This window comes from Danio aesculapii, chromosome 13 (genome assembly GCF_903798145.1).
Source record: "Danio aesculapii chromosome 13, fDanAes4.1, whole genome shotgun sequence".
In the NCBI taxonomy this organism is placed as follows: Eukaryota; Metazoa; Chordata; class Actinopteri; order Cypriniformes; family Danionidae; genus Danio; species Danio aesculapii.
In genome coordinates, this window is record NC_079447.1 from 42292520 (window position 1) to 42305830 (window position 13311).

General features: G+C 37.1%; 1 protein-coding gene across 1 annotated transcript; it reads right to left on the reverse strand.

Annotated features, from left to right (window-relative positions):
- Window positions 1–8054: 8054 nt before the first annotated feature.
- Window positions 8055–12879, reverse strand: emx2 (empty spiracles homeobox 2). The gene is made up of 3 exons (XM_056471590.1): window positions 12067–12879; window positions 10580–10764; window positions 8055–8991 (listed from the first exon to the last, which is right to left on the reverse strand). The coding sequence occupies exons 1-3, from the start codon at window positions 12455–12457 to the stop codon at window positions 8824–8826; spliced, it is 744 nt and encodes a 247-aa protein (XP_056327565.1). The 5' UTR covers window positions 12458–12879; the 3' UTR covers window positions 8055–8823.
- Between the last annotated feature and the right edge of the window lie 432 nt (window positions 12880–13311).

Here is a 13311-nt window from a genome sequence, read left to right on the forward strand (position 1 = left end):
AGCACTTATAGCTGTGAATTATGAGCCTCTTTCACCAACAAAACACATCTCAGATGTAAATAAAGCCACTTTAAACAGGTCCAACTGAACCGCACCTGCTCTTTTACGCAGCTTTCTCCATTTGCCAACTAACAAGTTTACATCTCTGCAAACTGAGATTCAAAATGTGGGAAAAACAGCTGAATAGCTAGCGGGGGAGATATAACAGATTCAGGTCAGACCGAGGTGAAAATTAGCGTTTCTCTCCATTTTTCTGAAGGGTCTGAGAGCCCAGTGTTCCTGGTCAGACCGCAGGCCCTAGCACTGATGAGACTGGACCACTAACACCCAAGGGAAGCAAGTTCCTAATTACCCATTGTGCCTGACAGAAGCCTCTTAATTACCAACTTCATTAGCTTGCTGGTCTTTGTTTTTCTTCAGAGGGGGCCGGTTGGATGGGGGTGGCGACTCGTAGGAGGGAGAAACGAGTTGCTGTTTTAGCACCTTTTCTCTCCTTTCTGAACAATTCTTTTCTGTCCCTCTCTCTCTCTCTCTCTCACTCTTTCCTCTCTCCGAGGAAATGTTAAGACCTCAGTCAAGGATCTAATTAGATTCATGGTGAGAATCAGACACCTTTTAACTAGCCTCTGGAGTCCCTAAAAGGACAGCAAGTGACTGGGCAGGAGAAAGGAAGAGCTGCTCACGCGCACACACATGTACACACCACCTTTCACGTGTGAAGTGGCCTGCTTTACTCTATTTCTCTCACTTAGATTAAAAAGCAAACCTCCAGTGAACACAAACTGTAAGACTATAAAAAGATCTGACGCGCTTTACATTTTTGGAGCTTTTTTGTGCTTTTATTTCATTTTAAAAATATATTGAATAATTATCAGATTGAAAATTCATTGATTCAAAATATGAATCAAAGTTTTAAATATTAATTTATATAATATTTGAGGGATTATTCATAGATAGAAAAGTACAATATCTTAAAGGTAGTTCATCCCAAATTTTTAATTCAGCATGATCTCAACCTCCACTTGTTCCAAGCATATATGAGCTGCTTTCTGATCACAAAGGAAGAATGTTTTTAAAATGTTCATAACCAGGGAGTTGACTATAACCACTGGCTTGCAATGTGTTTTCACCCCTTAATGGAAGTCAGTGGTTACCATCAATATTATTTATTATTAGCATAAAATAGTATAATCAAGCTTTATAATTACTTCAGTGTTGAACTAAAGCTGTGTTGTGCTGAAATTCATGTTCATATTATCAGTAAAGCTTCACCTTATTTGATTCTCAGTCATGTTAGACTGCTGAAAACATTTTTTTTTTCATTATAACAACAAATAAAGCATTATCAAATAATAATTGTCACATAAAGATATAGATTGCTTTACATCTTATGATGCTTGTTTTACTAAATTCATACTCTTTCAATAAACTCATACTCATACTCTAAGATAAAACTATGACTCTAACCACAAGCTTTTGCTTTACTTTTTGCATATGTTCTTTACATTTTTTACTAAACTTTTGAAATACCAACACATTGTTAATGACACAACTGGGAAACACACCCCTGTTGTAGACTCTTAAACGTTAAGGTCATAAAGTTGAAAATAAGAAAATCTTCATATCCAGTTATTAGTTATTAATTCACAATATACATAGCCTTCGATTCTTAAACACAAAAAACTTTTCAGTTTCATGATCCAGCCTCCTCTCTGCTGTATGCTTTCCCACTAAATTCCATTTGCTAAACATGGATCATTAGCATTTTTCCCCTTTAAGAACATTTTTCTTTCTTATGCTTGGGTGTTGTAACTGTTGGACAATGTATACTTTAGGCAACAAACCAGTAGCTGATTTGAGACTGGTTTGCCAGTTTAAATCAGGAATCTTTGACACTGACAGTGAGTTATTGTTTTCTGCATGTATTAGACATTTCAAAAAAATGTAATTTTAAAACCAGATTTTAAAACCAGATTAGTCTGAGTATCTCAGACCACAGTCTGTGGGTGTTCTCATATCAAGATTATTTTACAATCAATGAACATAATGCTTTAGCATGAACGTTTCAGATGTTGCAGATCAGATAGGCTTAAGTTAAACTCTCAAGCTTTAATAGCTTGGCAGAACCGTTTTATACTTGTGTTTATATACTCATTATAATCATCATATTATATGCCTCAGTAAATGAATCTATAACTGACTTTTCTGCAATTCAAGAATTTCTGCAACTCACTGTCACTCATTCACATATATACTAATACATTCTGTTTTACTTTTGTTATATAAAAGCAAAACAATAGCATTGCGTATGTTTCCGCTGATGATGAACTAAGTGCAAAGAGTGTTGTCTAAATCAAGGCTTAGTGCGGTAATAATGTCTTTCAAAACACACCCTCAATGAACTAGTGTTAGAAAGCATACCATTAACTTAGGCCACATATGATACGAGTGACCACGAGGGCAGTAGTAGAGGCATATCAATACGGCAACACATGTGATATATCTAGTGAAGCCATTGTTTGTTTTATTTAGGGAACGAATCGAGGATTTTCAAAACAGCGAGGCCCCAGAGATATTTAATCAGGTGTACAGTCCTGCCATGTGGAATACATTAGCACTTTAAAGGAAATGTCTTCTGGCAATTATTATTAATAGCCCCTATTGTTGTTGTTGTTGTTGTTGTTGTTGTTACAAAGTCTAAAAAATAACTTAAGAATGAGGAAAGTGCTTTGCACTTGGACTTGTAGTGTTCAACTTAGAATTCACATTTGCTGCAAACTTGGATCAAATGTTGTTTGTGGGACAAGCTATACTGAATAAAAAGTAATGTCCATACTAGTGATTCTTTTGAAAGTCGTGTAGGAAATAAATACTCAAGGTTCACTTAATTCGAATGTGATTTAGTTTTAACTCACTTTGAATGCGACGTGGTCAGTCCACCGATCTGACATTGTGAGATCCAAGAAGGCCAGTTGCCTGACAAACAAACCGACGTTATGCTATGTAATTAAGGAATTGTTAAAATTCCGGTATTTAAGCACTACAGGTCTGTTTCCAGGCTTACAATATTTGTGGTGTGTGTGTGTGTGTCTGCCCCTTCTCACTTGCTCTCTCTCTCTGTATGTGTCTTTCTTCAGACACCAAAAATATGCAGACGTGGTGAAATTTATCCATAAAGTAATATGGTGAAAGATCGTTCATTTTTTTAACTAAAATTGGAGTTTAGTTTCATTAAGTGATTTATGTCCTTTTACCATATTTGTAGGTTGTCATTACTTTTATTTTCCAAAAAAAAGTTATTTTATGGAGTTGTGAATATTTCACATATTAAGATACTTAATTCTTGGATAACATTTTTAAAAGCATTTAGTTATCCCAGCACAAACGATCGTAACGAATCACTCAAGTTGCGTAAACGTTCGGACACTTAATAAATTAGGATAGTTAATATATTTTGATAATTGTACGGCCATTGTACAAAAAACGCACATTTTACATTTAAAAGACGGTTTAAGGAAAAAAATTCTGGCAAACGTCTGCTTCAAAATCATTTTTACAGTCTATGATAGGCTACTTGATAGGTCTAAATTTACATGATAGATAACTGAATAGGCCTATCTTGATAAGAATGGTAATTTTATAAGAAATTAACTTTCAATTAGATTTTACCAAGTTAACAAAGGACATTTGATGGAGATTGTGTTAACTGGGCACCTCTCACTTGTTCTTCCACATCCCCTTTTTCTACAATGGCAGGTTCAAATTTGCTCCAGTAGTCTATGGCAGCCACATTATTTATTGCAGTTACAAAATGCATTGGTAAAATAACTTCCCACAATTGTCCAGAGGATGCTGTCCCGTTTTGTTCTAAAACGTTCATTATTTCTTTAGTTGAACTGTGGCCTATTTCGTACAGTATACACTTCAAATAATCTGAACATTTTCGTAGGGGCGTTCGTTGGTTTATTTTAGACATGTCTCCCGTGAGATTGTGTTGGCGAGTTTGATGTGGCGAGCAGTATTTCACGCTTATTAGTTGAGGATCAACCCGGGAGACAAATTTTGCGATTTCTGACAACGACGCGGGCGTAGTTCACCACCTTTGAACTTGACCCAGAAAGACGATGTATAGATTTATACTTTTACAGCAGTGATCTACGTGCAGTCGTGGAAAACGTGGAATTTTGTTCCATTTATTCGAGGGTGTTATTTGCAGCTTAATCGCTAAATCCAATTTATGTCGTATATTCTTTTTAAAAGCCTATATTGTCATACTAATTGTTGAGAAACATTTAGACAGTTCACGTTTTTAACCTCACCATAAATGCAAATAATTTTGCACAAATAGTTATTCATACTTTTGTTTAATTTGATTATCTTATTTTATTTATCATTACTATACTCTCTTAAAAAATAACTTTTTTATTTAAATCGACAGAACCATTCATGGCTAAAATGCTCTTCGTAAGGAAAAAAAGTTTTTTTTGCATTATTAAAAACAAACGAATAACCCTTAAATGGTATATCTATATATATTCCTCCATTTTGGGAACGCGGTAATAATGAAACACGTGTAGAATCTCTGCATCATTCTCATCACATTGAGAATAGACTTTTCAATGCGGAAAACGTAATGCTGTTAAATTTGTCAATGAAGCAGCTCTGAGCTATGCAGGTTAAAGCCATAACATGGCTAAGGTAAGCCTTGAATGTCGCAGCAGTGTCACTGCTGTCACCCGTGTTTTACCTTTGATCCATTGATATTTGTGTTTAGTGAAGTGGCGGGGGTGGAGCCTTCGTACAAGCAAGCTGAGTTTGTGGATTTGACAGCTGCCAAAAGATAAGTACAATGCACTTGACCAAGGTTGCAAAAATGAGGTAGCCGATGCAATAAAATAAAAAAAGTTGTGCCTAAATTCACTCAGTGCAATTAATCGCCTCTAGACCTGCATTACTTTAAGAATGGAAACCCATAGGCCTGTTCTTCGTTAATAATAAAAGGAGAACCTGAATCTAAGATGATGACATTTAATTTGTAAGGTAAACTATTTGAAGGTTGATTATTCTGTAATTGCTCATTAGTCTTGTATATTTTTCGCTGTACCTTATGGCAAGGCCGCGGGAATTGTGAGGGGGTTCATTCTCCCATTACAAGGATCAGTTTCAAAAGCAATTTGTGAAACTAGAGAGATTGTGTTTGTCGTGACGTCACATTTCAGTGCATGCTATAAATATCACCTCAAACCAGCTTCAGTGGCCAGTTGCAACTGGAATGCGACTCTCTGGAAATATAGAGTCCAATGAAACTAACGCACAAGCCTGCAAATAATTTGGTCCATACAGTATATTTCGATCAATAAAACACATTTTTGCCAATGAACTGAAGTGGAACTGGAACGAAAGGCAGGCTGTATATCACTGTTTATAGCCTACTTTTGTTTTTTTCAAATGTAATCATATAGCTATAGTGCAATAGGTTGTTAATGTTGATTGGGATTTTTTTTTTAATCAAGGCATAGACTTTATTTTTCACACGAGTCCAGGCCGTCCACCGTACTGCCTTTTAGTAGGATCAGCGGACGTAATTAAAGCTAGTAATTGCAGATTAGAGGTTTTGGGTCATTGGGGTTATTTTATAGGAGGCTGTTTTAAATGACGGCTAATTATTTAACATCACTCGTTTTTCACCTGGGCTTAAAACCCAGACCTCAATTTCAAAAACCACTGCAAGCATTTGGACGCTACACTAACTTTTTTCCCTCACTGTATGACGAATCATGGCAATGGCCCTCTGTGATTGATCGTTTTCCCTCTGCATAAGCGTGGTGTTGTTGAACATTTAAGTTAATGTTGCTTCTGAAACAAGTTATCGCAGCACGGGGTAACTTAAGCGGGTCAGAAGGTTCTCAATACAGCGAGTCCCATGGCCCGTATGCTTGTTTAGAAAAGCAAATCGATTAATATTCCTATACAAGGTCGTATCATAGTCTAACGCTCGCTGTTTGTGAATAATGGCGTTTATGAAGGTAGATATTGTATCCTTTTTTAAAGAAACAAATATTATAAGTCTAGTAATATTTTAATTATATTCTAATTAATTCGCCACACAATCGAAGCATTTTAATCTTAACTTTTGCAAGCTATCTGGGCCTCTAAAATTAATTTAATGTTCTCAACACAAATAACGTTAACGAATAATAAAAACTTTCTAAGCCTGAAATATAAATCCCCTCCTTTAAATTCAGCTAATTGTCCAACAATAAATGCAAAACACCGGGCGCATTTAAACCGGCAATGCAAAATTAATAAAGGGGTGCCGAGCGGTAACGAGGGGGTGTCCTGTCCTTTGAGGCACAACGGAGGGAGAAAGTGCGCCAAATTTGTTTGCAGCGGATCAAGGCTCACCGCCTTCACTGCACTTTCTTTATCTTAATTCCAACTTGAAAAGATATAATTATCTAGTTTGAACAGGGCTGCTATCAAATCCTTCTTTAGGCAGGGTAGGGAACAGCTCGAGTGGATTGTGGGCTCTGAGCCGCTCGGTGTTGCCCGAGATAGGAGTAATGAAGTTGTGGAGTCCGGAGATACAAAGGGCATTAACCTCATTAGCATGAAACCTTTTCTTCTAACTATTGTGGGACCCTTTCAGCCTTCTAATCCCTCTATTTCAAAGCTGGGTTTGTAATAAAGCTTTTAGGGGTTTTTCAAAGCTAATAGTATTCTCCGCAGATTTTTTTATTACCGTTAGTCCGCAGACCGTTCAAAAATCCCTTTATATAGCATGTGTATGTATAGTCGTCTGAAAACTCCAACATTTATCAAACTATGATTAAAAGTTTTTGGGACAACATGAAAAACGCTCAGCCATACTTGTCGATTTCGGAACATTTTATCAATATTTGTTTCATGCAATTTTGTTTTTAAATCGTCGACTATTTTGGGATACTTATCATTTTAAATGGATGCAAAATACAGTCTTTGAATGTATTTACGTGTGCTCACATACAAATATAAATTTCACATTCTGTTATTCATATAATAATAAGCAAGAACTGACAACAAATGCTAATACAGCCCAGCCGTTGCTGCAGACAAGATTTTAAACAAAGCTCCTATTTTGCGGCACATTGCAAACCTTCTCTTATCGCGTTGTGAGAGGTAGTCAGATTGTACTAAATTATGTCCAACCAGGCCCCCTTGGATCCACGGATTAACAGATTAAAGTGGACCACTGGGCAATGCATCCCCTTTCCCCCACATATTACTCGTATGATAATTGCCTAAACTGATTTGCACTTTCACAAAAGCTCGCAGGACTCTTTGTAGCTTGAACAGACCAGACGCTGCTCTTCTACCAATGGAAATAAAACTGGTTAATGCCAGTCTATCAGACTGAGCGGCAAATGAGGCAAGAAAAAAAAAAACAAGCACTTCGCTCTGGAAAAACCGAGCTCAAGACCGTTGCTAGCATTTCTATTTGTGTTGCAATTTAACCAGTAAATTTCCCCGTTACTTGTGCTCAAATTAATTAGGCAGCTGGTGGAATATTCCATTGATAAAATGACGATACCTCGCTTGTTGACTGTCTTTGAAGGACAACGAAACAAGGGACCGCATCTAAAAAAGACAACTGTCAGTGCAACCCATACCCAATATTGGTCAATAAAGAATTTCTAAGAATTTCTAAAAACAGACATAATAGGATGCATTCCAAACCATTTACTCTACAGGGCAAAAGTTTCATTTTGGCCCCTTTTTGTAGAACAAAAAGGCTGTTTTTTTATTCTGAGCAACATATTGATAAAACTTTATTGACAAAATATTGACAATTACATACTTCTTGGAAGTATACTTTGTGTTAAAATTGTAGCAAACTTAACACAAACACAAAATTATTTACATTCTTGTAAAAGACGATTTAACATAAACATTAGCTTTAGTATCTCTATACATGGAATACGCTCAGTGCTTGAAGTTTTGCTGCCTAGGCGGCCGTCAATTCTTGCATTAATCTTTCGAGGCAACTCTATAGAGGGGGGGGGGGGGGGGGGGGGGGGGGCGAGTCCCGATCATATATTCGCACCAAGATTACGGAGTCATGGTAAAGCTTAAATTTTAAGGAATGCCATGGAGAATTTTCATTATAATTACTATTGTATGTGGTAAAGTTTTTTATAATCTGATTTTAAATTTGTTTACTTTTTAAAAACACTATAACGCAGCACTGCTACTTCATATTGTTTGCACAATCACTTTAACACGAGAATCATAAATTCAAAGACTGCACACTGTTGTAAAAAAGGAAGAAGCACACAACATTTCTCAGATTAAAAATATAATCAAAACAAATTTACTTTGAAAAAAAAGGTCAAATTAATTAACCTACCAAAAAATGCATTGCTCTACCATGCAATTCAAGTTTTACAAAAACAGTTGTATATTTTGGTTTCTTGATGTGGAAGGTTCACGTCTTGCAAAAATAAAATGAGAGAAAAACCCCTCAGAAGTGCAAATGTCCTATACGCATTTGAGCTATGTTTTGTGATAGTGGTGATGAGGTGGTGCGGGTAGTGTGGTGATGGGGCGGGAGGGGCTGCGTGTAATACCTGTCAATCACCTTGCCTTGGCAACGTAAAAATTATTGACAGTTCCCTTGTAGTGACAGCAGTGCCACCAACAGGATCTCTCACCCTCAAGCTGCCGATCTCGAAGAATCAAAATGTGATATTGGCTTTACCCTCTCCCTCTGTCAGTACACAGCATCCTTATCCGTGACATTCTTCAAGCCACGCCGCTGTCCCGGGTTCAAACAGTTTAAGTCTTTTAATCGTCTGAGGTGACGTCAATTTCCTCAGGGCTTCCTTGTTTTGTGGCCAGTCTCCATCGGTTTATGTGATGAGTTCCTTTCTTTTTCTGTTGTGAATCCGACCCTTCCTCTTCCAGTTTCTGACGCTTGAACTTCGTCCTTCGATTCTGAAACCAAACTTTTACCTGTGACGGGGGTGAAAATGAAAATAATCAGCGTAAAATACAACGACTCTCCTTTTGGGCTCTCAAATAGAACAATTAAACAAAGAGACTTGGCCTAACAGAAGGTATCACTAACCCGCCTCAAGAATAACTAGGGCTGGAGGGACAAAGAACTGCCAGGTATCTCACCGTCAATCGAGTCGGGAGACCACTGGTCGACTTTCATTTAGTGGTCTGCATTAATTAAAACAGCATAAAGAATTTAAATGAGGTATTAAATACATATTACTGATATGTGAGAATGAGATTGGGGAAGAAAATACTCGCTGGCATGGCTTTCCTTTTAAAGTGCACCTGACTTGTTTACGAATGACAGGTTGAATCATCACTACCATTCCCTTCTGCAACTTTAACCTCAAACTTCATAAACTTGAGCGGAATGACTTTAGTAGACTTGTACATAATAGTGTGATAGGCCTGCCAGTGTAACTTCACCGACACTGTCGCTTATTATCACGGATCAGTATGTTAACTGGCCTATTTACAATTCACCCCCTCATTACTGCATCCCCGTATTAAAGCTTTTCTATTAGTACACATTGGTAAAGTTTAGTCTTTAGCTTAATTCATCACCTTTATCATTCATATCATCCGTAAAGCTCAAAGCTGACAACTTGGCAAGTGAGGCACATTTAATGTGCTTTCAGAGAGCTAATTGAGGCACTGAAGTGGCTCGTAGTCCATTTCTCTCGCTTGCTCTTCTGAAAAGCGCTATTTAGAAAAGGGCCGTTGCTGTCACCGGGACAATAGACTCCGACCGGGCCACTGAACGATACGCGCAAATACGATCTTAAATATGGTTGAGCAAATTCATAGAATCCGCCTCATTCTTTTAAGTGTCCATTTAAAGCGGTTAACTGGTTAATTGCCAAACATTTTCCACAAGAGTCCCCCGCCTAAAACGGAATCGTTCAACCTCACAAAAAATGTGGTGAATTGAGAATGGTGGAACTTACCCACTTCGAACCATTACGCATTTAAAACAACGCATAGCTCTGCATGTAGCCCAAGTCAAACAACAACAAAAACGATATATATATATATATATATATATATATATATATATATATATATATATATATATATATATATATATATATATATATATATTACATATAGATATCTATTACATATAGATATTTATAACATATATATTAAAAAATATATTCGATATATAGGCCTACTGTTTCTGCTATAGTCAACTATAAACAAAAATCTGATTGTCACCACACATAGGGTAATTAATATACAGTACAAGAAGGCACGAAATAGCCTAATTAGTACGACTATATACGCTGGAAAAAAAGAACAAATAAATGTTGAAAATTATGGCATAAAACTTCAAATAGAAAGCTTCAATTGTTTATAAAATTTGTTATTCTGTGTTGAACCTAAACACTGCATATGTAGTAAATGTATAATTTATTTTAATATGTATATGTAGCCGTACCAGTCCATTGATTTCAATATTTGTTTAGGCCGTATATCCATAGCACTACGCGCACATCGGCGTATGACTGCTAATGAAGACAGGTAAACACATTCTTACCTGAGTTTCTGTGAGGCTAAGACTGTGAGCGAGTTGTTTTCGTTCCGCACCGACGACGTAATGATTTTTTTCGAAAGCATGTTCAAGCCGTAGTAGCTGTGATGGTGAAAAAGCTGTACGAATCCTTTTGGGCTTTCTTGCTAGCGCATTGTGCAATAGGAAGCTTTCAGGACTCGTTTCGTTTCCTGCGAAGAAAAAAAGACTATGATTAAAACTCATCGTCTGCGGTATATTAGCATTCTTTCTCAATATTGTTCGACAGCGTTTTCAATGTGTTCTCGCGAATTCATTTCTGACTATAGGGCCTGAAGTTTAAAAACATAAATATAGAGCATGCAATACTTTACTGAAATATATCCCACAATAATAACAATTAGTCGATCTTTTCAAACATAATTATGTGAAAAAGATTTTTTTTCTATCATCTTTGCTGTGCTCTGGTACGAGTTAGATAGCAATAGTTTTCTGCAGCCAATTAAACTTTTGTTGCTAATTAACTAATTATAAAATGAGTGAAAAATATGCTAATTAGAAATATGCTCACAATAATGTTAAATACAGTATTATAATAATAAAACAAAAAATATAGTACGGCTGTTTTTAATTCAGAAAGCCAATTTAAGAAATTCAGCAGCCTTGAGTGCCTTTATTTGTAGTAAATTAAGGTTTTCGCTGCGGGTGTTTCGGATCTACTATGAATGTTTTCTCAAATACTACTGAATTATTATAAAAGTTAAAAAACAATATATTTATGCATTACGCAAGTGGATCTACATTGTAATATGTAGGTAATTAATATGCATTAATACGATATCATAGGTATTCACGATTATACTTATTAATGTTCGTTCTTATGCTAAATAATAGGACAATTTTACACCATTAAGGACCGAGACGCACTTTCCGATTATGGCGAAATTTTTATGGGGAAAAAATTAATTGGACGCAAATAAAACTTCCGTTCAGTTCAAATCAATTACTTTGTTGCTTCAGTTATTTCCTAATGCGTAGTTTTTGTAATATTCAATTTTTATTAATGTTTAACTATTGGGCTATATAATGTTCGATATGTTTTATCATATTATTTTAAAAAAGCGAAGTTTGCACAAGAATAATTTAAGTCTGTTAAATTATTGAATTGTTTTAATGAATAAAAATATAAATACAAACGTTGTACCGAGATAATAATACGTTTTAAACCAGGTTACTGTTTGTAAATGGAATAATGCCAGGTTCCTTTCTTTCAGCAAATTACTAGGCTAAAAGCGTTTTAAAAAGTAAAAACTTCACAACATTAGCTGATAATTCGATATAATAAAATGGTTCTAATGTTATTTCGATAGCATTCATTTCTGCATTTTTATCAAATTAAGAACATTTAGCTTTTTATCGATGGAAAGCTGCCGCGTCCCAGGGCCGTGTGGCCTTTTTTTCTCCGTACAACTGGTCAAAGTAAATGGCGAATAAAATATTATGAAGGCACTTACCTTGAAATCTGTGACCCAAGTATCTATATCTATGTATCAACCACGGGTAAAAAGTTGAAGGGTCCCTTTGCTGGCTTGCGAAAAGAGGGTGCGGACTGTGCGAGGACGACAGTGGGTGAGCAGCCAAAGCATGAGGAGGAGGTACTGAATGGACTGGGACGGCGGAGTTGGGAGGATGTGAAACAGCCTCAGCGAACACCAAGTCCGGGTTTGAGTAGACGCCCCTGCCGCTGGAGTGAAAGCCGTTTAAAAATGGATTCATCTGGCTGGAGTTTGCATAGCTGAGAGCCGCTGGTCGTATGGGCTCCTCGGATCTCGACGATGGCAAAGGATTATCCTTCGCTACCAAAGACTCAATGGTAAAACACCTCTTCGGTGTGGGTTGAAACATAGTTTACCAGTCAAGATTCCCCAGTTTAAGTGAAAACGGCACACGCGTTAGCACTAAAAAATACTCCACACCCAAGACCAAAGTTTTGTCAAGCAAGAGACAAGTTAGTGACAGCTAAAGAAAGGGTAAAAAAATCTTTAAAAAGCGCACAGCTCAACACATCGTGAGAGAGGTGGCCGACTTCTCCAGACAATCCATGAATGTGATCGGTTCCTCACCAGTTGTGCTAGCGATTTGTTAGTTCATGAGCCTAATTAGCTCTGGAGTCACATAAACAGTTTCCTCTGAAGCCTGTAATGGCTTGGTGATTGGTCGCTGCCGCTCGCCTTAAGGTTGAGGGAAGAGTCTTTAAGTGCGTCAATACGAACGAGCACGGAGAGGCGGATTCAAGCAAAACGGAACGGATTCGCCCAGAAACAGAGCTGTGGAGCAATTTACATACGCAGCTGATCCCATTGAGAGACTCGAGGTACTTCAGCATGTATTTGTGTTGCACGCAGAGCATAACGACGCTTTTACACCCTCTTAGTACAGCACCTCAGTTCTTAATCAGTACACGTTTAGATGGAGAGCTACACATGCTGATTTGTGCTTGAATATGACGCGTAAACGCGGAGTGTTGTTCAAACAACCGGGTGCAGTCAATGAAATTATGTCAGGAAAATCCTTTGAAATGACAATCACGGTTCTTATTAAACTTTTGGAGGGTCTACTTTCCTAGCAGTTCGGTGGGCCTGCTTAACGCCCCTCAGTATTGTCTCTCCACGTTTTCATTTTCTCCGATGGGTTTGTGATTAGTTTAGGGATGAGAGACTCTCTTTCTCTATTGGCCAGGAGACAGGGATGAGGCTTAT

Excerpts from the sequence above, each read along its gene's own strand:
- emx2 (XM_056471590.1), bottom strand. The coding sequence starts at position 12,457 with ATGTTTCAACCCACACCGAAGAGGTGTTTTACCATTGAGTCTTTGGTA. Across the intron at positions 10,765-12,066 it reads CTTGGGTCACAGATTTCAAG|GAAACGAAACGAGTCCTGAA; the intron begins GTAAGTGCCTTC and ends TTTTCTTCGCAG. Across the intron at positions 8,992-10,579 it reads TTAGCCTCACAGAAACTCAG|GTAAAAGTTTGGTTTCAGAA; the intron begins GTAAGAATGTGT and ends CCCCCGTCACAG.